Source organism: Macaca nemestrina, chromosome X (assembly GCF_043159975.1).
Source record: "Macaca nemestrina isolate mMacNem1 chromosome X, mMacNem.hap1, whole genome shotgun sequence".
In the NCBI taxonomy this organism is placed as follows: domain Eukaryota; kingdom Metazoa; phylum Chordata; class Mammalia; order Primates; family Cercopithecidae; genus Macaca; species Macaca nemestrina.
Window position 1 is genome coordinate 112,467,152 of NC_092145.1, and position 26,214 is coordinate 112,493,365.

The following is a 26,214-nucleotide window of genomic DNA, read 5'->3' on the forward strand; positions in this document are numbered from 1 at the left end:
CCTAATTCTAGAACATGTTCATCACACTGAAAAGAAGCCCCTACTCCCCAGCAGTCACTCTCTCTTCCCTCTTCCCCTCACTCCCTGGCAACCACTGATCTATTTTGTCTCTATGGTTTTGCCTATTCTGGACATTTTATTTAAATGGAGTCAGACAAAATGTGGCCTTTTATGTCTGGTTTCTTTCACTTGGTGTGTTTTCAAGGTTCATCCACATTGTACCATGTATCAGTACTTCATTCCTTTTTATGGAGGAATAAAATTCCATTGTTAGGATAGAACAAATTTTGTTTGTCCATTCATCAGTTGATGGACATTTTGCTTGTTTCTACTTTTTGGTTATTATGGATGATGGTGCTGTGTACATTGATGTACACATTTTTGTGGTGATACATGTTTTTCTTTCTTTTGGGTAGATACATAGGATTGGAATTATACCATATGGTGGTATAAAAGGAACTATATGTTTAACTTTTTTTTTTTTTTAAGAGACGGAGTCTTGCTCTGTCACCCAGGCTGCAGTGCAGTGGTGCAATCTTGGCTCACTGCAGCCTCTGCCTCGCAGGTTCAAGCAATTCTCCTGCATCAGCCTCCCGAGTAGCTGGGACTACAGGTGTGTGTCACCACGCCAAGCTAAATTTTTGTAGAGATGGGGTTTCACTGTGTTAGCCAGGATGGTCTCAATCTCCTGATGTTGTGATCCGCCTGCCTTGGCCTCCCAAAATGCTGGGATTACAGGCGTGAGCCACCGCACCTGGCCCCACTGGAATAATTCTATAAAGAGAAATTGCTTCTCATCTATTATTTGGCTACCATGAGTTACATATCATACAGAAAAGACAGGCTCAGTGATTGAGCTTTTCCATTTATTTACTAGTTTTCAAAATAATGAATTGATTTTGTAGCATCATCCAAAGGTGACCAATAAGTTATATCTTTTTTGTGAATCATTTATGGACTTATGGGTGTATACATTTCTATGTTTTAATCCATTGTCTTATTTTCCGTATTATACATTACACTGTCCCATCTTTGGCCGGTGGAATCTCCTTCAAATTGGCTCCTGAGTCTTTGGTAGCTTCCTTGCTTTCTGGTGTTACAACATGTCCCAGGCTCCATTTGTATATTTCCTGCCTCTGACCTAGAATTGGTGATTTCTCCAAGGGACCCTGGCTCTTTTTAGTGGAAAATAATGTTTTAAGCCCATGATTTAGAGGTTAGAGAATTGTTTCGAGGCCTTTTCATTGACAGAGCTAGGAACTATTATGTATAAATGTTTTACAGAAAACATATCTCATGTGTTCAAATTAATATTTCCAAATCAAATTTTGGGCTTAAATGTTTTTAATTTATTAATCTTACATCTGACAGTAGTATTGTTAGTATTCTTCTTGAGACTGTTGCTTGTGTATAGCGAGTTGAATGAATTGAGGGAATCATTTCGGTGCCATTGAGAATCAAGACTTTTCAGCATGGTCATTAGCAAATGCAGCAGAAAGAATATTTACTATTATTAAGGAATCTTTTATGTTCAGTTTTGCTTTATGATTATATAAAATAGTTACAAAAGATTTACTTGGTTCCAAAATCAATACAGAAAACAAGGTATATTCAGAAAAGTCCAGCTTCTTTCCCTTTCCATTCCATTCCCTTCCTTCCTTCCTCATAGGTAATCTTTATTAAAATTTAAAGGTTTATTCTTCCATCATTTTTTACAACATGAGCCTGTAGGAATATATATTTATTCATTTCCTACTATGCACAGTGTTTTAAACATTTTTAAAAGTTTTACTTTTAGTTGACACATAATTGTACATATTTATGGAGTATGGTGTGATGTTTTGATACATATATACAGTGTGTCATGATGAAATTTTGGTAGTTAGTATATTCATCACATCAAACATTTGTTTCTTTGTGGTGAGAACATTCAAAATCTTTTCTTTTAGCTATTTTGAAAGATACACTATATTATTGTTAACTATAGACACCCTGCTGTGCAATGTAACACTGAAACTTATTCCTCCTATCTAACTATATCTTTGCACCCATTTACCAAACTTTCCCTATCCTCTCTTCCCCTCTTCACCTCCCAGTGTCTGGTCACTATTCTGCTCTCTACTTCTATGAGATCAACTCCTTTAGCTCCCATATATGAGTGAGATCATGCAGTGTTTGTCTTTCTGTGCCTCGCTTATTTCACTTAACATAATGTCCTCCAGGCTTATCCATGTAGCTGCAAATAACAATATTTAATTCCTTCTTATGGCTGAACAGTATTCCACTGTGTAAACAGATGACATTTTCTTTATCCATTGATATTCCTTGATGGACACTTAGGTTTGATTCCATGTCTTCTAACACCTTTCTTGCTTCCTTCAAACCTCCACTCCAAGTTGTTTTTCCCTCTTTTAGCAAATGATCTCATCTCATTCCTTGCTGTAAAAGAAGCAAAGTGATGAAACTAATACCATATCATAGCACACAAACACACACACATACACCACACACCACACTTTAAAAACCCTTCAGCTTCCCTGTCCTATGGCTCAAAATAACCTCCAGCATCACCCAGTTTTTCCCTTTGTTTCCTGCCTCAGGTAACAGTGTATGCACAGTTTTATTCACCATTTTTCACTTAATATTCTATAACATGTTAAATATATAAAGATACTCTTTCTTTTTACAGTAATGTAGTGATTCTTAAAAATCATAATAGTAGTAGTTGTAATAGTAACAGTGGTGGTAAACAATTTAAAGCACTTCCTGTGTACCCTGCAAGCCCTGTTGTAAGTAATTTAATTCTCTCAACATCCATTTGGGTGGGCACTGTTACAATTCCTTTATGGGTGGGGAAGTAAGATACAAATAGTTTAGATCACTTGCCTGAGGTCACAGACCAAGTGAAAGGTTGAGCCAGGATTTTCTCCTGGGCTAGAGAGCCCAGGACCCTAACCACATGGGCCATACTGCTTCTTACCACCTAAGAAGGTTCAGATTCAGCAGATCTTTGGTGGAGCTTGGGTCCCATGGAGAGCATTTTGTAAAAAGTTCTTCATATGATTTTGTGTTCATCTCTGGCTAAGAACTAATGCTTAGCTAGCCAAAGAAAGGAAGCCACAGGAAGAAAAATCACAGCTGCACAATCCATGTTAAAATTCAGTATCACTGTAGCAAAACATTAACACTATTGAATCTAAGTGGTAATATGAGTAGTTATTGTACTCTTTCAACTTTTTCTATGCTTGAAAATTTTCATATAAAAATTTGGGGAAAAGTAAGAAGAAAAGTAAACTGTAAAAAAAGATTAAAAACTCACCATATGTACAAAAAGTACTTGCCATAGATTTAAAGACATACCACTAAGAAAGAAAAATTGCCACCAATTAACCTATGACATTGATTGTAAGGTGCATCTGAATTCAGAGATGTTAAAATGTGAAATAATGTGCTGCTTGCAATTGATGAAATGAAATTAAGGGCAAGGCTTTGCAATTTTAACTGTTTAAATGAGTGATACAGATGACTGACCACTTTAGAAGTTAATAAAAAAATTTAAGTTATATAGGAAGATCAGAGTAAGCTTTTTAGAAAAGACTGACCTGCCTCTTGAAAGTTATCTAGATTCTGAATATAGCAAAATACAGAACACAGGGCTATGTGGGTGATGGAACATAAAGAAGGGTTTGGAGTACAGAATAGGCAGAGGTTTTAGTGGAAATAGTATAGACGGGAGCAGAGAAGGTGGTGTTGAAGAACTGTGAATGGAAGCTTTGATGGATACACAGGTGAACCCAGATTGTGCAAATATTTTTAGCTTTTTGTTTTTGTCAAGCTAATCATTCTATATTTTTCTTTCATTCATTGAGAATGTGGATTTGGTGTTACTATTGTAAGACATGAGTCTGAGAATCATGCTGTTGCATTTCCACCTAGACAGAAATTCTGTAAGTCAGGTACAGTTAAGACTTCATATAATACTGGCCAGGTGTGGTGGCTCGTGCCTGTAATCCCAGCACTTTGGGAGGCTGAGGCGGGAGGATTGCTTGAGACCAAGAGTTTGAGACCAGCCTGGGCAACATAGTGAGACCTTGTCTCTACAAAAAATACAAAAATTAGCCAGATGTGGTGGCTCGTGCTTGCAGTCCCAGCTACTCAGGAGGCTGAGGTGGGAGGACTGCTTGAGCTCAGGTGGTCAAGGCTGCAGTGAGCTGTGATTTTGCCCCTAAACTCCAGCCTGGCAACAGACCTGAGATCCTGTCTTTAAAAAAAAAAAAAAAAAAAAAAGTTTATATGATAACTGAAGATTAAGGGTATAAGTTTCCCAGAGTTAATGGAAGTCAGGTGTGATGTATAAATACAGGTAAGAAAGACTGAGGTGTCAGGGTAAGATTGTTCTTGGTAACAAAAAGACCAGCAGGTGGGAGTTTAGTAAAAACTCTGTCTCCAGGAACTCTGATAAAATGAGATGATAGTGTCAGCTTTCATATGGCAGAATAATTCTAAAGAAGGTCCGTTCCATAATGTCAAAGCATAAAGGTGGTTTATTGTACTTCTTTCTAGAAATCTGTCAAGTTGATGAACAGATTGAGAGGCAACATCAGGATGACCAAGATAAACGTCTGCTGATGCAAGTTGGATTTTCTGACAAGAAAACAATTACCACCAAGAGCGGTCGTGACTGTCATGAGTTTGGAAACATACTTCATTTGAGTACAAACCTTGTTGCTTCAATACAAAGACCCGATAAACACGAATCATTTGGAAATAATATGGTAGATAATTTAGACTTATTTAGTAGACGTTCTGCAGAAAATAAATATGATAATGGATGTGCAAAATTATTCTTCCATACTGAGTATGAGAAAGCAAATCCTGGAGTGAAGCCCTATGGCTATAAAGAGTGTGGGAAAGGTCTTAGGCGAAAGAAAGGCCTTAGTCTACATCAGAGAATTAAAAATGGAGAGAAACCCTTTGAATGTACTGCATGTAGGAAAACCTTCAGCAAGAAGTCACACCTCATTGTACATTGGAGAACTCATACAGGAGAGAAACCTTTTGGATGTACCGAATGTGGAAAAGCCTTTAGCCAAAAATCTCAGCTCATTATACACTTGCGAACTCATACAGGAGAGAGACCCTTTGAGTGTCCTGAATGTGGAAAAGCCTTCAGAGAAAAGTCAACTGTCATCATACATTACAGGACTCACACAGGAGAGAAACCTTATGAATGTAATGAATGTGGAAAAGCCTTCACTCAGAAGTCCAATCTCATTGTCCATCAGAAAACCCACACTGGAGAGAAAACCTATGAATGCACTAAATGTGGAGAATCTTTCATACAGAAGCTTGATCTAATTATACATCATAGTACCCATACAGGAAAGAAACCCCATGAATGTAATGAGTGTAAGAAAACTTTCAGTGATAAGTCAACTCTCATTATACACCAGAGAACTCATACGGGAGAGAAACCTCATAAATGTACTGAATGTGGGAAGTCTTTCAATGAGAAGTCAACCCTCATTGTGCATCAAAGAACTCATACAGGAGAGAAACCCTATGAATGTGATGTGTGTGGGAAAACCTTCACGCAAAAGTCAAACCTTGGTGTACATCAGAGAACTCATTCAGGAGAGAAACCCTTTGAATGTAATGAATGTGAGAAAGCCTTCTCTCAGAAGTCCTACCTCATGCTACATCAGAGAGGTCATACAGGAGAGAAACCTTATGAGTGCAATGAATGTGAAAAAGCATTTTCACAGAAATCGTATCTCATTATCCATCAAAGAACTCATACAGAAGAAAAACCCTATAAATGTAATGAATGTGGCAAAGCCTTCAGAGAAAAGTCAAAGCTCATTATACATCAGAGAATCCATACAGGAGAGAAACCCTATGAATGTCCTGTGTGTTGGAAAGCTTTTAGCCAGAAGTCACAGCTCATAATACATCAGAGAACGCACACAGGAGAGAAACCCTATGCATGCGCTGAGTGTGGCAAAGCCTTCCGAGAAAAGTCAACATTCACTGTGCATCAAAGAACTCATACTGGAGAGAAACCCTATAAATGTACGGAATGTGGGAAAGCCTTTACCCAAAAATCAAACCTTATTGTACATCAACGAACCCATACAGGAAAGAAAGCCCATGGAAGAGGCCACACTCGGAAGTCAAAGTTCATGGCACATTAGAGAGCTAATCAACAGTATATATTATGGACACTGAAGGAAAGTTGTGTCAATTTAATTCACATTTGAAAAGTATATTCCGACTTCTGGTTTAAATATGGGAGTAAACTCAGCCTTTCTTCTTTTCATCTCGGTCATAACCCAAAAGCTACGGGAGAAAAAGCAGAAGTGTAATCTCTGTATCTGACAAAATTAGAAGACAGCTGCAACCCTGATAAGAGGGCTGCCACAGGCAGAGGAAATGAAGCACTGGTGCAGGAGATTTCAGAGCGAGCGTGCTCAAGGCTGCAGATGCGAGACAGCACTGGTAAGGACTCTTAGCTGAGGTTCGGGATATACACCGAGGCGTGGAACCATAAATATAACAGTGGTAATAGTGCGTGGGCAGGTAGGAGGTAGGATGTTTCCTAGACCATTTGGGGTCCGAGGAGAAACAGGCTGGGGCCTCGAGAAGGAGTCACTCAGACAAGCCATATTTGTAGAAAGTAGTCTACTGATGGGAGAAACAGTTATGGGGGTGCTGGGGGAAGAGAAGGGACTTTTCCTTGTGAAGAGCCCCACAGCTGCCCGTTTACTGACTTGGGAGAAGTAAAGTTAGAACTAACGTGGGGGGAAAAAATCTCAGTTGTCAAAAAAAACTGATCTGCTTGGAATGTGGCCCTGGTTTCTTTTCCCACATGAACCTCCAGCAAATAGCAAGTCCAGGAAAAACTCTTCTCATTCGAAGAGGAATGATTCAAAAGTAATCAAAACCACAAATGCATTTGGTTTTGGGGCCAGCAATTCCACTTCTAGGAATGTACATACTCACACATGTACAAAATGATGAACATACAGAAGTATTCATTAATGCACTGTTTGTGAAAACAAAAGATTGGAAGCTGTCTAAATGATACCGTATCAGGGTTCTGGTTCCCTAAATTGTGGTATATTCATACAGCCTACTCCTGGGTAGACAACAATGAATAAATAAGGAGAACTAGGATACCATTTATGTAGTGATGTGGGATAACCTTCAGTTTATGTTATTAGGTAGGAAAAACAAGGTTAAGGACAGTGAGTATAATATGCTGCCATTTGTATATAAAAAGGAGAAAAATGGTAAGTACATAATTGTGAATTCATAAGTTATCTCTGGAAAGAGACACGAGAACCTGGTAACCCTGATTACGCTGGAAGGGGAAGGAGCAGTGGTGGCTGTGGGGATGGAATTGAGAGGGAGACAACTGTATCCTTTCATAGCTTTTGAAAATGTGGATGTACTATGTACTATGTGGATGTACTACCTTTTCAAAAATAAAACATTTTAAAAGCTATTTTGTTCTACTGTTATAGTAAAGTCACAGTCTAGGTACAGGATTTTATAATATTTAATATAGATATGCTCAATGTAGAGTTTATTTTTTAGTGAATCAATTGAATAACCAAGCAGATAGAACAACAGTTATTCAATCAATTCCAGAGGCACATAGGCATTATTTTCCTGAGATTGCCAAATCAAGTGATTCTCAGGTCAGCTGGGACCACTAAAATGATTGAGACTGGAACATATTTAGTATGTACAGTGACATCTGTGAAAAGATCCTGTACTAAAGCCCACCGAGGACTTTCCATATCTTAACGAAATGATTTTTATTACATCATTCATACAAACGGTTTTTACAAGTGCTGCAAAACACTAATCCATAGAGAGGTTGAATAACTTGCTCCTCTAAGGTGGCACTAGTGCTGGTGATACATATTTTCTAAGGTGAGAGACAGATTGAGAGTGATGGTCTGAATGGACATAGCCAAAGACCACATAACAGGACGTTTGCTTCAGAACAAGCGGTCCTGCTTGTGAATTACTGTATTTGTGGCCCTCATGGTTCTGTGGCTTTTCACTGGGGCCATCTCTTTGCTGGAACTGGACAACTTAAGCTATGAAAAACTAGGGATGGGCAATGTTTGGATTTATCAAAACAGGTGGGTGAGTTAGACCTGAGACCCTGCCTGTGCCCTTCCAGGCCTTCTTTTTTCCCTGAGTAATACTGCAAGGAAACAAGCCGTGGGCTCACTTTATGAACTATGTAAAGTAAACATGTCACATTCAGTGCCTTTCCAGGGAGAGGAAATGTGGGGCAGACTGGCTTGCTCCTGGTACAGTCTCCTTGAAAGATGCCCAAGGGCACTGGAAATAAAGCTATTTTGCCTTTCTACTTATAGAGAATCTTCCTAGGGTTTCAGGTCCATTGAAGGTCATCCTGTAGTGGGGTGGGAGTGAGGGTCATATCTCACCATTTCAGGTAGATCTTGGACTCCTGCTTCCTGGAACACAAATGGCAAGCTGATGGCCACATGTGGGTGAATGGAGGTGAGTGAAGCAAAGACGGGGATGGATGGAGATGAACATCAGCATGTGAATAAAAGGATTGGGATTGGAGGAAGAGAGAGGAGGGTAACGAAGGGCAAAGTGGGAAGTGAATGGAGTAAAGAGGGGCAGAAGGGTGGTGAACAGGGAAAAGTAGGGTGAAATGGGGGAAATATCCAGTGGTGTGAGTTACTGGAGAAGAAACAGTTGAGTGTAAGTAAACATGAGTAGTGTTGGGGAGAGAAGGAGGGAGTAGAGTGGCAGTGAGTGAGTGGAGAGTGGAGGAAATTGGGAGTGATATGAGGCACAGTGTAAATGACAGTGGTTAATGGTGTTGGGTGAAGAGCAGTGCAGGAAAGTGGCAAAGCATGGCATGACACTAATGAGTGAAGAGGGGAAGAACCCCGGGCAGTCAAGGTGGGAAGACTGTGCTGGAATGGGAGGCACTCTGGGGTGAGTGATGGGGATCTATGGTGTCAGAGGTTATAGGGTCTTGGGGTCTTAGGGATGCATGACCTTGCGTTGTTGGCGATGGGGAGTTGGGTGGAGGTGGGAGGTGATCCCTGGGGTTTCTGCACAACGAGGAGCTGCGCTGAAGACCCTGCAGTGACCACAGGTGTATGGGATGGGATCAGCCTGTGTTCTGGACACAGTGCTCAATGAATGTCACTTCTGTGTTCCATCCCTGATGTCATTTGGATCTGTGTCCCCATCCAAATCTCATGTCGAATTGTAATCCTATGTTGGAGGAGGGGTCTGATGGAAGGTGATTGGATGTTGGGGGTGGAGTTCTCATGTATGGTTTAGCACCATCCCGCCTTAGTACCATATAGTTAGTGACTTCTGATGAGATCTGATTGTGCAAACGTGTATAGCACCTTCTTCCTTTCTTCCTCCTGCTCCTGCCATGTAAGATGCCTGCTCCCTCTTTGCCTTCTGCCATGAGTAAAAGCTCCCTCGGGCCTTCCTGGAAGCAGATGCTTCCATGCTTGCTGTACAGCCTGCAGGACAGTAAGCCAACTTAACCTTTTTTCTTTATAAATTACCCAGTCTCAGGTATTTTAGCAGTGTGAGAACAGACTAATACAATTTCCTTGCCATTGTTACTTATATATACTCAGAGGGGGAGAGGACCCACTGCAAGAGGTGTCCCTGATATCTCCCCCATACCAGCTCTGTTGTGCCCCCTTGGCCAGCCCTAAGCCCCACCCCCACGTTATTTATGCCGGTTACTTAATTTGTCTTACTGCTTTAGATAAAATGTCTAAAATAAAATTAATTATGGTCCTTCTTCACCTTATTCTTAGGGCTCCCGAAACTATCCTGGTTTCCTAAGATCAGCCCCGTGACCCTTGATTGGCCCTATAACCACCCAGATCAATACTGGGCCCCCAATATTTTAGCCAATTATTTCATATTATTGTCCTGTTTCTTTAGGTAAACTCCAAACTGTGAATTATGATCCCTTCCCACTTTATCCTTTGGGCTCTGTTAATGTGAGAAATTCCCTTGATACAGTGATAGTGTTCAATATGTGACCAGGCAAGCTACCCTAGAAGTCTCAGAATAGAAAGGCTCACAGACCAAATTAAAATGCTTGAGTCAGGCCGGGCATGGTGGCTCACGCCTGTAATCCTGGCACTTTGGGAGGCCAAGGCAGGTGGATTGCTTGAAGTCAGGAGTTCAAGACCAGCCTGGCCAACATGGTGAAACCCCGTCTCTACTAAAAATACGAAAGTTAGCTAGGCGTGGTGGCACATGCCTGTAGTCCCAGCTACTTGGGAGGCTGAGGCAGGAGAATTGCTTGAACCCAGGAGGTGGAGGTTGCAGTGAGCCGAGATTGCCCCCAGCCTGGGTGACACAGTGAGACTGCCTTAAAATAAAATAAAATAAAATAAAATTGTTGAGTCACATGGCTTATTAAATCAATTTTTTTGAAAAATGCAAATATGTATACATATATAAATATCCATATATACACATATCCACATATATGTATACATATATGTGGACATGTATACATATATATGTGTATATATACGTATAGGACAAATATGTGTGTATATATACACATGAAGAAGCAAAGAGATGGAGTAAGTTAACAGACTTAGGGTACAAACAGGGTGAAGGATTACATTTCCTGAGTCCTATGTTATGGAATGTTCATAGACCCTGCCTCTGCCTCTGTCTGTCTCTGTTCCATCAGCCTTATTGGTTACAAGGACCAGAGTTGAGGTTTGAAAAAGGGCCCCAATCAGACTGAAGGTGCTCAAGGTCAATGACATACCTTGCTTACCTCAGCTTATAGCTTACCAATTAGCCTGAACAGTGATGGGTTTTATCTGTGTTCAATGGAACAGTACTGAGTGTCACCAGTTGGTGGTTAATTTAAGTATAATATAACCAAGGTGGTAGGATACCTTATGAGTTGGTGTTCCTGTCCCTTTCTATCTATAAGTAATATACTCATTTGTTCTATCATATTCTATGTATTCCATTTATCTTTAGTACGTCTTACAAGTTGCTTGCTTGGTAACTATAACACATCTTATGAATTTTGCCTGTCTAAAAGCTACTTGTTTACTTATCTATACTTTACACATCCTATGCATTTTCTTCATGTCTCATGAGTGTCTAGCTTACTATATATGCTTGGCACTTCTTGTGAATTTCCTCCTTCACATTTGTTTTCATGACCTCTAGAGGACAAACAATAGCAAAACTCAAAGCTAGTTCTCTGAAAAGATTAATATATGCAAGAAACTCTAGACTGATCAACAAATAAAATACAAATTTTCAAATGTCCATGATAAATATCCATCACTACAGATTCTACAAACATTAAAAGGATAGGGAATTATGGAAAATATGCCAATAAATTTAAAAAGTCAATGTAATTAATAATAGGTTCTATGTTCTTTCTTAGAGATCATATAACCTATTATTTTGATGATATTGTGTTGAATGTATATGAATATATGAATTCATATATTCATAATAAATTATATGATCTATTACTAATTTCTCTAAAGAGAAAGGGATTTGAGAAAATTCAACACAGTATAAATTCTTAGCAAACTAGAAATAGAAGAGAACTTCCTTAGCCTGATGAAGGGTGTGTTTAAAAGAAGCATGGCAAAACTTAATGGTAACATGGAAAATATTTCCTCCTGAGATTGGGAATGAGACAAGGACACCTGGTATGCTCACTTCTAATCAACATTGTATTGGAGGTCGGAGGCAGTGCATTAACGCAAGAAAAAGAAAAGGAGTAATGACTGGAAGTGAATAAGACTTTCAATTTCTGCAGATGATGTGTACATAGAAAAATCCAAAGTATCTATAGATAAATTGTTAGAATTAATAAGTGAATTTAGCAAAGTTGCTAAATATAAGCTCAAACTATAGAAATTGTTTTTCTTTGCATCAGCAACAAACAACTAGAAAACAAAGACACCCGATATGGTTTGGATTTATGTCCCCACCCAAATCTCATGTCAAATTGTGATCCCCAGTGTTGGAGGAGGGACCTGGTGGGAGCTGATTGGATCATGGGAGTGGATTTCCCCCTTGCTGTTCTTGTGATAGTGAGTGAAGTCTCGTGAGATCTGGTTGTTTAAAAGTGTGTAGCACCTCTGCCTGTTCTCTATTCCTCCTGCTCCAGCCATATAAGATGTGCCTCTTTCCTCTTCACCCTCTGCCATGATTGTAAGTTTCCTGAGGCTTCCCCAGCCATGCTTCTTGTACAGCCTGTGGAACTGTGAGTCAATTAAACCTCTTTCCTTTTTTTTTTTTTTTTTTTTTTTTTTTTTTTTGAGACGGAGTCTCGCTCTGTCGCCTGGGCTGGAGTGCAGTGGCCGGATCTCGGCTCACCGCAAGCTCTGCCTCCCGGGTTCACGCCATTCTCCTGCCTCAGCCTCCCGAGTAGCTGGGACTACAGACACCCGCCACCTCACCCGGCTAGTTTTTTGTATTTTTTAGTAGAGACGGGGTTTCACCGTGTTAGCCAGGATGGTCTCAATCTCTTGACCTCGTGATCCACCCGTCTCGGCCTCCCAAAGTGCTGGGATTACAGGCGTGAGCCACCGCGCCCGGCCTAAACCTCTTTTCTTTATAAATTACCCAGTCTTAGTTAGTTCTTTATAGCAGTGGGAGAGTAGACTAATACAATAACATAACTTCAGTTTGGGAGAACAGAAACAACTGATAGGGCCACCTAATGGAGATCCTTGAAAGGAGGAGTTAAGGGGTGTGGTGGAATCTGGTTGTATAACACAAGTAGAAAACACCTGAGCCTTTCACAAGAATGAGAAAAGGAAGTAGAAGTACAAGTCACAAATTTGAAAAACGACAGATCTATAAATGTCTGAGTGCATAAGGAATGGAGTTGATGACAAGTGGCTGGAGGGAAAGTGAAAAGGGTTAGGGAAAGGAAGGATGACCTAGAAAGACTTGCTCCAGCTGAAGGAGGCAGGGATGAGATCCTGAGGACAAGGAAGAGAAGCAGGGTTCTTTCTCAAAGCTAGGCAAAGAATGGGGGAAGACGTGGAGGTGTCCTTTCATCTGAGGAGCTTGTATCCATGTCCTGTAACCACCAGAGACCCACTTCCTAACGACCAGAGACCCACTTCCTTTAAGAAAGACACGGTATGTCAATGGTATGCCAAAGGGATCAACCTAGACACAATAATCATAAATACCAAATTACCCTGGAAAGTCTTCCCTCCCCAGACACCAGCTGACTAATTCTCTAGTATCAGGTCTCCACACGGAGTCTTCTGAGCAGGGTCCAGGTGCCACTGCTGCCAGGTGAAGTCCTCAGTCTCATCCTCCAATGTCACTGGTCCCTGCATCAATACGTGACGGCCCACTGCAGACTGAGGTTTTAAAAGCTACCTTCATTCCTCATCCTCCAATGCTACTAATCCTGCAACAACACATGATGGCTGTATCCCTGGGTGATAAGAAAAAGATATATGGGATCTTTATTCTTCTCTGTTTACACAAAGGATGCTTGCACTCAATCTGGGTTTTGTTACACGTTGGAGGAGAAACAAAAATCTTATTAGAGAAACTTCTTTTGGTGATGACAGACAAGCTGTTGGCATACCAATGTTCCTATTGAGAGCAACTGGATAAAAGACAAAAACTATTTGGAGTCATCAGAAAGCTGCTGAGGCACCTGAGATTTGGGGGGCCAAGAAGCCAGAGAATTTTTTAAAGACCAAGGTTGTCAGAGCAAATGAAGACTAAGCCCGACTACAGCATGTGCTACCCTTAAGAGTCATAGCTTTCTTCAGTGCTACCCACAAGTCGGGGCTCCAGTCCCTGTGCAAGGGCCTGCCTCTAAGTTTTCTAAGTCTCTCTCCAATGCCTAAGACTAGCTTGGGCCCTTGCATCTGGATAGGTCACTGGACCTGGTTCTAGTACTGCAAGAAGATTGCTTTTGCTGCATGTCCCATATTTCTTTCATAGGATTTTGTGAGATGAAGCCACTAGAATGGTGCTCATGCCAAGTTGGGGTGAGGCTCACATTGAGCACAGGATATGTTCTGGGCTTATAAAGGATCTGCCACCAATCCTTGGGCTTGAGATACATGTGTGGGCTCATGTATTGGCTCATCTGTTAATGTTATGACTGTAGTGCTGCCTTGGTCTCCAGCATCTGAGGACAGCAGGGTGCCTTTATTATGAGTACACAAAAAGGTAGAGAGCAAAGATGGAGAAAGATATGTTACGCAAAGACTAACCTAAGAAAGTAGGTATGTTTATACCAATATCAGACATGGAGAAATGAACTCTATGGAGAGAATGAGGTGAAAGAAGGAAGGTGTATACAGGGAGCTTCAACTGCATTTATCTATAATGGTGTGTGTATATCTGTATATGTATGTATGTACATATATATGTGTGTGTATATATCTGAAGCAAATGTGGCAAAAAATATATAAAGATCTATCAACACTGGGCAGAGAGAACCTGTCTTAGTCAGCTTATGCTGCCATAACAGAATACTGTAGATTGGGTGGCTTAAACAACAGACATTGCTCATAGTTCTGGGGACTGGGAATTCCAAGATCAAGGCACCAGCTGATCTGAAATCTGTTGAGGGCCACCTTCCTGGTTTGCAGATGGCATCATCTCGTGTGTTCTCACATGGCTAAGAGAAACAGCTCTAATCTCTTTCTCTTATAAGCACACTGTATTAGTCTGTTTTTGCATTGTTATAAAGGAATACCTGCAACTCGGGTAGTTTATAAAGAAAAGACGTTTGGCTCATGGTTCTGTAGTCTGTACATGAAGCATGGTGCTCACACCTGTTTCTGGTGAGGGCCTCATGGTGGAAGGTAAAGGGAAGCCAGCATGCCACAAGGGAGACAGGAGGAGGTATCAGGCCCTTTTCAACAATCAGATCTTGCATGAACTCATAGAGCAAGAACTCACTCATTATTGCAAGAATGGCACCAAGCCATCCATGAGGGATCCACTTCCATGATCCAAACACCTCCCACCAGACCTCATATCCAACACTGGGGATTACACTTAAATGTGAGATTTGGAGGGGACGAACATCCTAACCATATCATTCTGCCCACCTGGCCTCCCAGATCTCATGTCTTTCTCACATTGCAAAATGTGCAATGAGTTCTCACATTGCAACTCTTCTTCCCAATAGTCCCCCAAAGTCTTAACTCATTCCAGCATTAACTCAGAAGTCCAAAGTTTCATTTGAGATGTGAGGTAAGTCCTTCCACCTATGAGCCTGTAAAAATAAAAAACAAGTTATTTACTTCTAAGATATAGTGGTAGTACAGGCATAGGGTAAACATTTCCATTTCAAAAGGGAGAAAGCAGCCAAAAAATGGGGGCAACCGGCTCCACACAAGTCCAAAACCCAGCAAGACAGACATTAAACCTTAAAGCTCCAAAATAACCTTCTTTGACTCCATGTCCTGCATCCAGGGCACATTTGTACAATGGGTGGGCTCCCAAGGCCTTGGGCAACTCTGCATCTGTGGCTTGGCTGCTCTCACAGGTTGGAGTTAAGTGCCTTCAGGCTCAGGGTGCAAGCCACTGATAGCTCTACCACTCTTGGGTCTGGGGGGCAGTGGCCTCATTCGTACAGCTCCACTAGGTAGTGTCCCAGTGGGGGCTCTTTATGGGGGCTCCAACCCCATATTTCCCCTTGGCACTGCCCTAGTAGAGTCTCTGCAGGAGTTCTACCTTTGTGGAAGGCTTCTGCCTGGCCCTACAGGCTTTCCAATACATCCTCTGAAATCTGACTGGAAGCTGCCAAGCTTCCTTCATTCTTGGATTTTGTGCACCTACAGGCTTAACACTACAGAGAAGCCACCAAGGCTATGGCTTTTGCCTTCTAGAATGGTGGCAAGAGCAGTGTCTGGGGCCCTTTGAGCCAAGGCTAGAGCTGGAGCAGCGGGGATGTGAGGAGCAGCCTCCTGGGGTGGTACAGGGCAGTGGTGCCCCGGCCCTGGCCCATGAAACAATTCTTTCCTCCTAGCCCTCTGGGCTTGTGATGATAGGGACTGTCCCGAAGGTTTCTGAAATGCTTTTGAGGCCTTTCCCCCACTGTCTTGGCTGTTGGCACTTGGCTCCTTTTCAGTCATGCTAATCTCTCCAGCAAGCGGGTGCTCCAAAGCCCACTTGTATTCCTCTCCTGAAAATGCACTTTCCTTCTCTACCACATGGCCAGGCTGCAAATTTTCCAAGTTTATTTTTGTTGTTGTTTGTTTGTTTGTTTTTGAGACGGAGTCTCACTTTGTCACCCAGGCTGGAGTGTAATGGCGTGATCTTGGCTCACTGCAACCTCTGCCTCCCAGGTTCAAGTGATTCTCCTGCCTCAGCCTCCCAAGTAGCTGGGATTACAGGCACCCACCACCGCACTCGGCTAATTTTTGTATTTTTAGTAGAGACGGGGTTTCGCCATGTTGGCCAGGCTGGTCTCGAACTCCTGACCTCAGGTGATCTGCCCGCCTCTGCCTCCCAAAGTGCTGGGATTACAGGCATGAGCCACCATGCCTGGTCACATTTTCCAAGTTTTTATGCTCTGCTTCCTTTTTAGATATAAGTTCCAACTTTAAAGTCATTTCTTTGCTCCCATATCTATCCATGTGCCTCTTTTTGAATGCTTTGCTGCTTAGAAATTTCTTCTGCTGGAGGAGGCAGAGGTTGCACTGAGCCAAGATCGTGCCACTGCACTCCAGTCTGGGCAACAGAGTGAGACTCCGTCTCAAACACACAAAAAAACTTTAACTAAAGATCACATATGACTGAGAAAATATTTGTCATCTCCTTCGATCATATTACTTGTTCATATCCACAAATCATAATATGTCTTCTTTACTCTCTTGACAATAAAAAATCACATTCAGAAAAAATAAATTTCTTCTGCTGGATACTCTAGGTCATCAGTCTTAAGTTCAACCTTCCATAAATCCCTAGGGCATGGACACAATGCAGCTAAATTCTTTGCTACAGCATAACAGGGGTGACCTTTGCTCCAGCTCCCAATAAATTCCTAATTTCCATCTGAGACTTCATCAGCCTGGCTTTCACTGTCCATGTTTCTATCAGCATTTTTTTCATTGTCAAGACTCAACACAATCTATCAGCATTTTGGTCACAATCATTTAACCAGTCTCTAACGTTAAAGTTCCAAATTTTCCCTCATCTTCCTGTCTTCTTCTGAGCCCTCCAAACTCTTCCAACTTCTGCCCCTTACCCAGTTCCAAAGCTGCTTCCACATTGTCAAGTATCTTTATAGCAATGCCCCACTTCTCAGTACCAATTTTCTGTTAGTCAATTTTTGCATTGCTATAAAGGAATACCTGAGACTCAAGTAATTTATAAAGAAAAGAGGTTTATTTGGTTTGTGGTTCTGCAGGCTGTACATGAAGAATAGTGCCAGCATCTGCTCCTGGTGAGGGTCTGGGGAAGCTTACAATCATAATGGAAGGTAAAGGGGAGCCAGCATGTCACATGGTGAGAGAGGGAGCAAGAGAGGGGGAGGGGAGAGGTGCCAGGCTCTTTTATTTTTTTATTTCAATAGCTTTTGGGGTACAAGTGTTTTTTTTGTTACATGAATGAATTTTATAGTGGTGAATTCTGAGATTTTAGTGCACCCATCACCCAAGTAGCGAATATTTTACCTAATGTATAGTTTGTTTTTTTTTTAATCCTTGGCCCCCCTTCCCTCTCCCCCTTCTGAGTCTCTAAAGTCTATTATATCACTCTGTATGCCAGGCTCTTTTAAACAGTCAGATCTCATATGAACTTATAGAGTGAGACCTCAGTCATTACCACAAGGATGGTACCAAGCCATTCATGAGGGATGTGCCCCCATGACGCAAACACCTCCCACCAGGCCCTACCTCCAACATCAAGGATCACATTTCAACATGAGATTTGAAGGGGATAGACACCTAAACCATATCAGACACTAACCTCATCACGGGGATTCCACTCTTGTGACCTCATCTAATCCTAATTACTTCTCAAAGGCCCCACTTCCTAATACCATCCCATTAAGGTTAACGTTAAGGGTTTTGACATATGAGTTGGACAGGGGAAGGGGACACAAACATGTGATCTGCACATTACCCAACTACTTTTCTCTATACTTTTTGGGTTGTTTGAAATATTTCATAATTTTTAAAAATAACTTTAAAAATAAAAAGGCCAGGCACACCTATAATCTCAGCACTTTAGGAGGCTGAGGCAGGTAGATCACTTGAGCTCAGATGTTCGAGAGCAGCCTGGGCAACATGGCGAAACCCCATCTCTACAAAAAAATGTAAAAGTCAGCCAGGAATGATGTTGCGTGCCTGTGGTCCCAGCTACTCGGAAGGCTGAGGTGGGAGGATTGCTTGAGCACAGGAAGTTGAGGCTCCAGTGAGCTGAGATTGTGTCACCACTGCACTCCAGCCTGGGTGACAGGGCAAGATCCTGTCTCAAAAAAATATTAGGAAAATGCTAACAGTGAAAAATGGACATAAAATTTGATAGCAAAAACATTAAGTGGGACAAAGAAGGATATTTTAATAATAATAAAAGGTAACATTCATCAAAAGACATGATGGTAATGCATGTTTATGTACCTAACAGCATAGATTTAAAGTCAGTGATGAACCCTCAATTACAGAGACAGAAATTATCACACATGTCTTAGACAGAAACTAATGACTCATTTGAATAGCACAATTATTAAGCTTGATCTATGTATGATACATGGATATGGGTATACATACACATATTTAAATCCAATGAGGAATACACAGGAAACATTTACAAACATAGATGACTCAGTAGAAGATCACAAAGAGAATCCCAACAAATTGTAGGGACACTTTGTTTAAGCACAATGTGAAAAAAATTAGAAATGGAAAAAGTCTCTTTCTTTAATAAAATTATTATTTTATTAAAGAAAAAATCAAGAATAAAAGTATGAACATTAGAAATGAACAACAATAGTACACATTAAATATAAAATAATATAAATATAAAAATGTAGAATGTGGCAAAAACTGAATTGAAAATGTGCACATTGCATACGTTATAAGTGGAATCTAGAAAAAAATGAACCAAACATTTAATATAAAAACAGCAAAATTAGTCCAAATAATGTAAAAAGTAGGAATTAAGGATAAAATGAGACATTAACACACAGAACAAAATATTAAGTTTCATTAACAAAATCACTAGGGTAGATTTTAAAAGTAATAGGTCAATGACATCTGACTAAGAAAAAAGATAAACATTAGGAACGAGAAAGGGAACATTATTACACATACAAGGAGATTAAAAATAAAAAAGAAACAATCTAAGTCTTCCAATTAAAAAGGGGAATTGGCCACAAACATTTAGTCTTCTCTCTCCCTAGACACAAATATACTGCCCTTAAAATAATATGTATTTTTTTAAATTTATAAACCCACCAGAATGAAGGGATTGGGAGAAGCATTTTCATTCATGTTTTAAAAACTTAGCAAACTAGAAATCGATAAGAACTCCCCTCATCTGATAAAGAGTATCTATATAAAACCTACAGCAAACATCATAGTTAATGGTGAATGAGTGACAGTTTCTCCATAGATTAAGAGCCAGGAAAGAATATCTGTTATTACCATCACCATTTCTGCTCAGCATTGTATTAAAGGGCCAATGCAATCATCAAGAAAAAGAAACTAAAAATGTAAAGGATAGGAAGGAGGAAATAAAAGTGCCATAATATGCAGATGACATTTTTGTGAATGTAAAAAAGCCTAAAAGTATCTTCAGATGACCTAGTACAATTTATAAGTGAACTTATCAGGATCATTGAATAAAATGTCAACATATAAAACTGTATACATACAACTATATTTCTACGTATCAGGAACAATAATAAGAAAATGAAACTTTAAGGCTACTTACTAGAACATCAAGAAATGTACAAAAAAAAACTAGGAAAAAATTTAACAAAATACATACAAAACCCACTGTAGAGAAAATTACAAAATATTATTGAAAGAATGTAAAGACCTAAATAAGACAGTCAAGTACTGGGACGAGGATAGACAAATAGATAAATGGATCAGAGTAAACAATCTAGAAATAGATCTACACATAGATTATTGGCTGAACTACAATAAAGGCCACAGTAAAATTCAATGGGGAACAGATACTCTTTTGGTGCCGGAGCAACTGAATAGCCTTGGAAAAAATAATCTTGATCTCTACCTCATACTGCGAGAATTAAAGATTGTTACATAAACAAGCCAAAGATGGTCCCTGTATATTGACTCTTTGTTGTTCACTTCCTCACAGCAGGCTGGTGCCAAATTCAAATTCTTACACATCAGTTGCTTTAAATATAGCCCAAGTAATATTTTTAGCCATTCAGAACCTCCCTGCTTTGCATACCCTGCCAAACTGCACCTAGCCTCTGCCAGCCATAGATAAAACAAATTCTGGGGCTAGAAAAGACACCAAGCTGCTGCTGCCCCTCAGAGTTCTCTGACACAGACGCCCCATCTTGCTGCTGAGCCACATCACCTGAACACATAACCCCTTCTCCAATTCCCTTCTCCACCGGGAGTTCCATTGCCGTCTTCCCTTTTTGAGCAGTGGCCCCATGCCACTGTCTCAGGAGGTCTCCTGCTGTAGGGAACTTCCCCTCTTGTGCAATGTGTCCTGGTGCCACCCAAATCACAGCTTGTTTTGTAATACTGACATCTCATGATTATGTCTTTTCTTAGATCAGCCCTGAAATCTTCAAACTTGCTACGTGGGGTGATAAGGATGGGATTTTGGCAGTGATCAAGGAATTGGTCAGTAGGATCATCACTTGGCAGATCGATACTGGATGGCTTCAAGTAGTTGGGGCTCAATTCTGGAATGCCTCCATATCAGTTTGGCATGACATTGCTCTGTGCTGTGTTATATTCTCTAAGAATGTTGTGATAATTTTAGAGATAATCTCTTAAGTCTCTCTAGGCGGGTCTTGGACTGACTGTGTCTATTCTCCTGCCTCTATTTATTTATTTATTCAGTTTTATATTTATGAGACAGAGTCTAGCTTTGTTGCCCAGGCTGGAGTGCAGTAACATGATCACTGCACTCGAAGTGCAGTGCACTCAAAGCTCACTGCAGCCTCAAAATCCTAGCCTCATGTAATCCTCCTGCCTCAGCATCCTGAGTAGCTGGGACTACAGGCGTGCGCCATTATGCCTGGCTATTTATTTTTATTTTTAGTAGAGACAGGGTCTCACTATGTTGCCCTGGCTGGTCTCAAAGTCCTGGGCTCAAGCAATCCTCCTGCCTTGGCCTCCCAAAATGTTGGGATTACAGGCATGAGCCACTGCATGCGGCCTGTGTTACACTATTTTTTTGTGGTCTCTTCCTGTGCTTCATTAACCTGGTCATGCCAGTATTTGAGTGAATTCATCTCATTAGAACTGACTTTTGGGGTCAGAGGTGTGGTACTGCCTGGGGAAGAAGGTCAGCTTGCCCACCTGAGGCCCCACTAGGCAGGCGCTGAACACTGTAAGGCCTGTAGACCGGCACACATAAAGGAGAGGAGTACACATCTCTGGACTGAAGGTGGCCTACCCTCACCCCAGGATGGGCTAGAGTGGGAGGAGTTCCCTGTGGCCAGGCCAGTGATATGGGGTACTCTGAGACAAGAGGACATGCTTATTGTTGAGGACCACTATGGCAGGTACATGAGCTAATCAGGCAGAGACGCCAGGCTGAGGCCACTCCCATATGCACAGCTGGGGGAGATGCCTTTACAAGCAGTTAGCATGCCACAGCTGTTGTGACGTTCCGTTATTCTCTTGTGGATGTCATCTTTGTAGCCCCTTTGCAGAGGAATATCGATAACCCAACCCTTGGGCTAAGCCAGATAAAGCATTGCTTAAAGTGACCAAAGGCAAGGAAGTTTAAGTCCCAGAGCCTCCAGGCCCTCCAAAAAAGGTGGCTGTCCTATTGAATCCAAACCAGGGTCTGCGTGTTGGGCTTGCTCACAACTGCTCACCAGGACACCTCACAGAGAGGAGGTGGGAGCCCAACCTCCACGGACCACCAGGAGGAGAGGACCCTGGAGAAGAGGATTTGCGCCCTCTAGAGGATAAGGCGGCACAATACCACCATGAGAGAGTGAGGAACTTGACCCTCTCCTTTGCCAGTGATCACCTGCAAAGTCAAAAGAACAGAAGAGACAACAGGGGAGGGTCAAGAAGGAGAGGCCATTTCTTATCTGGAGGAGGAGACACCCTCTGTCTCACCCGGAGGCCCTGCCTGTCCTTAAGAACCTAGCCCAGGAACCAAATGAAAAAGCGACTGCCTGGCTACAGAGAATGTATTCCAAAGAGGAAACAGGCCCCTCTGGCAGACAATCAGCCGTTTCCACAATAACTGTGGTTTGCCCGCCAGCAAATCAACACCAGTGGCCAACACAGGTGCTGGAATCTCCCTCATCCCAGGCAACATTCAAGCTTTAAAGGGCCCTCCCTGGGAGGTGGCCCGCTTGGGAGGAGGAACCCGGAAAGTAAGCTCCACCTGACAGGGGCTGAAGTGAAGGACTTGGCTGCCCCAGGACGGGATGGAAAAGTGGCTTCCCTACTAAAGGATTCTGCACAGTTAGCGCAAAAGCTGGGAGGGACGCCCAGGAGGCTTTGCACCACAGTCCACATACACCTGGTCAGTACGGATTTTGCATTTTTGTGAATTGTGGTGGCTTGGAAAGCTGCCCACACTACACGAGGCCTCACAACCCCCTGGGCAGACTGGCGATGGAAAACGTTAGCTGAGGCCAAAGATGTCCTCCATCAGCTCTGCACCTTCCAGTGGGATTATCTGGTGACAGATGGCGCGGCATGAGGACTCTGTAGTCTGAGGAGGCTGAATGGAATGCTGAGTCCACACAGTAGTTTCTGTCAGTGACGGCTAAGGCTAAACAATCCACCAGGCCATGGCTGCCCTGGATGGAACAGAAATTCATGGAGGACAAACTCACAGCCCAGTGTTGCCGGCAGTTATGAAGACAACGCCCCACCTGGCCTAAATCACAAGGAACATCACCGGTGAGGCTGCACCCTCATAGTGCAAATAAACCACCACCAGCCAGGCCCCCAGTTGAGTGGGAGCCCTGAGATGCACGGAAGAGGTCATCTATTAGTCAGGGTTCTGCAGAGCAACAGAACCAACAGGAGGCGATACGTCTATGTCGATGTGGAGATATGCAGGATTTATTACAAGGAATTGACCCACATGGATCCAGAGGCCCACAAGTCCCAAGACCTGTAGTTGGCAAGCTGGGGACCCAGGAGAGTGGGTGGTGCAGGTCCAGTGTGACAGCCAGCAGGCTTGAGGCCGAGGAAGAGCTGATGTTTTAGTTCATGCTCCAGGGTGGGAAAAAACTGATGTCCCAGCCCCAGCACTCAGGCAGGAGGAGTCCCCTCTGACTCATGGAGGGTCAGCAGTCTTGTTCGCCTCAGGCTTTGAACTGGCTGGGTGGGGCCCCCCACATCGGGGAGGGAGGTCAGCTTCACTCAGTTTTCCGGGGAAAGGTTAATCTCACCCAGAAACACACTCACAGCCACACCCAGAACAGTTTGACCCAATGTCTGGGCACCCCTGTGGCCTAGGCAAGTTGACACGTACAGTTCACCATCACGGGTGGTATGGAGCCCTAAGGGACAAGAGGATCCCAAATCAGACGTGCTCTGATAAATCAGTGGAACAACACAATACGAGCCAGGGTGGGAGGACAGCCGTGGCAGGCCTCCACTTCCGAGGCAGCCTCACCTTCAGCACCTGCCTTGATCTCTGCCAGGGACAGGGACCCGCCCCACACGGATCCCGTGGTCATGGAAGCAGGTCCCTCTGGCAGACAATCAGCCTTTACCACATCAACTGTGGTTTGCCCTCCAGCAAGTCAACGCCTACAGGAGGACTCCAGCAAATCAATGCCACAGGCTGGCTCTCAACAGGAGTGCTGGAATCTCCCTCACCTCAGGTAACATTCCAGCTTTAAAGGGCCCTCCCCAGGAGGTGGCCCGCTTGGGAGGAGGAACCAGGAAAGCATCATCACCCTCTTCCCTATTCAGGTTGGCTCAGGGTTGCTAAAAGACGTTTCTGTCCTGGTTGTTGTCCCCAATCCGCCCCTTTTCCCATCGCTGGAACAGGCCCTCTCAGTCAGCGGGTGTCCTCAGAGAATCCCCTAAGGGCCCTGCACTATTGCTGCCATTGCCAGGTGGGAGCCGGTTAACCAAGCCCCTTCCCCTGCCAGTGTGGGGGTCCACACGCCCCATAGTAGCCCCCATAGTAGCGGAGGCAAGTCCTGCCGTGCTCACTTGGTTAGGGAAGTGGAACGAACTCTACCATCTCACCTTCTCACCTTCCAGCTCCCCAGTACGAGCTGTGCTGAAAGCCACTACTAAGGTGTGAGGCTAACTCCAGACTACGGAGCCTTAAACAAGGCTGTCCCCTTGCTTAGAGCGCTTCTACCAGACATCTTTGCCTTAGGACGACATTCAAAACAACCTGGCTAAATAGTTTGGAGTTGAAGAGGCTGCTGACATGTTCTGTTCTGTGAAAATGTCCCAGGAGACTCACCACAATCGTCTTCCCCTTTGGGGGCCAACAGGACACCTTATACTGGTCGCCTCTGTGGTTGTTCAGTACCCCGGTCCCCAGTTGCACACAGGCTTTGCACACGGGACCTGAGTGCTGCCTGCACACCCAGCAGAGCTCGGCTTTGCCATCACATCCGCAACATCCTCCTCACTGAAAGGAACCAAGACGCTGTCCCACAGGCAGTCGCAGTCCTGAGTGTGTACCTTACTGCAAGGGGATGGGCAACTGCCCCTCCAAAAGGTCCACGGCCCCTCCCGGTCTGTTGAATTCGGGAGCTACGTGTAGAACTCAGAAGGGCAAACTGTCCCCGATCCTGTAAAAGACAAGTTCCCAGAGCTGCAGCCTCCCACACTGGCAAGGACGCCCAACTGTGGCAGGCGTGTTTGGATTCTGGCACCAGCACATCCCCCACTTCCAATATTTGCTGGGCGCTATCTGTGGAGTCTCCCTTACCTCTTCCACTCTCCAGCAGGGACCTGAGCAACAGACACCACACAAACGCATGGAGGCTGTTATGTCAGCTCCCCGACCTTCCCTGAGGGCAGGACTCACAAAGTGAGAAGGTCCAGCCGCCTCCAAATTTACTTCCCAGAGTGTCTGTCCCAAATGCACAAGCAAGCACCTACCCATGGGCTTCTGCTGTAGGCGGCTCCCAGCCTCAGCCCAAAGGTATTTTCCACAAGAGAGACATCACCTGGCAGCACCCTGGGTGCTTCTGGAAACGGAAGCCCTTCCTGGGACACAGTCCATCACCCTGTATGCTGAGATTCCTAGTATGCCCTGCACAGTGGGAGAAGCTCCCCCTAAAACCGAATCTGCAACAGAGGACCCCAGATCAAAATAGAAACGGGCTCCACGGGCTCCATGGGCTCCACAGGCTCTGGCTGAACTCGGCCCTCCTGGAGTGCCACAAGCCCATGAGCAAATTGCCACATGCCCTGCTGGTGAGGCAAACTTGCCAAACCCTAGAAATGCTTCCACCCCTTGCTCGGGGAGGACCAGAGGCAGGAAAGCCACAGCACTCTCAAAACAAGAAAAGCAACGCTCTTTCTTTACAGATGGAGGGAACACAGGAAATACGAGAGTCAGGCAATGACACCCACAGCCCCGCACCCCAGGCCACCAGTCTACTTTCCATGTGGGGGAGGGGCTCCAGTGCCAGCGGGCTGAGCCGTGCGCAATACTCCTAGCAACAGACCGTGCTCTTGGCAAATATTTTCCCAAGATATTTCACTGGTACCAGGTCAGAGGCTAATGGGCTGACTACATAGTTGGGGCGTTAGCAGAATCAAGGCTGAAAATACAAGGCCCAGACATTTGGGATAAAGAGATGGGGCGGGAGGCGGGGTGGAAATTGCCATATTCACCCTGCTCTGCCCATGGTTGTGTACCATACCCCTGCTCACATTAAACAAGACACAGAGGAGGCGCGACACCATGCCAAACATGAGCTAACCCAACCAGCCAAGCAGGCAGGGCTGCGAAGGAGGACGAGTCCTCAGACCCTGGAAACAAGCCACCTGACCCCTTCCACCA

The 26,214-nt window shown here is 43.4% G+C and overlaps 1 protein-coding gene and 1 long non-coding RNA gene across 10 annotated transcripts in view; one reads left to right on the forward strand and one right to left on the reverse strand.

Moving 5' to 3' along the window:
- The window catches only part of LOC105464041 (zinc finger protein 182), a 95,848-nt gene extending 88,341 nt beyond the window's left edge, over nucleotides 1-7,507 (forward strand). For all 9 annotated transcript variants that reach the window (XM_071088885.1, XM_071088886.1, XM_071088884.1 and 6 more), the window contains one exon: nucleotides 4,564-7,507. In XM_071088885.1, the coding sequence (XP_070944986.1) occupies nucleotides 4,564-6,194 (1,631 nt within the window). In that variant the 3' untranslated portion in view covers nucleotides 6,195-7,507. The remainder of the gene's footprint in view (nucleotides 1-4,563) is intronic.
- On the reverse strand, nucleotides 911-25,711 carry LOC139360814 (uncharacterized). Its single transcript, XR_011618323.1, has 3 exons — nucleotides 24,658-25,711; nucleotides 15,168-15,304; nucleotides 911-2,439 (listed from the first exon to the last, which is right to left on the reverse strand). It is a non-coding gene; the product is annotated as an uncharacterized lncRNA (long non-coding RNA).
- Between the last annotated feature and the right edge of the window lie 503 nt (nucleotides 25,712-26,214).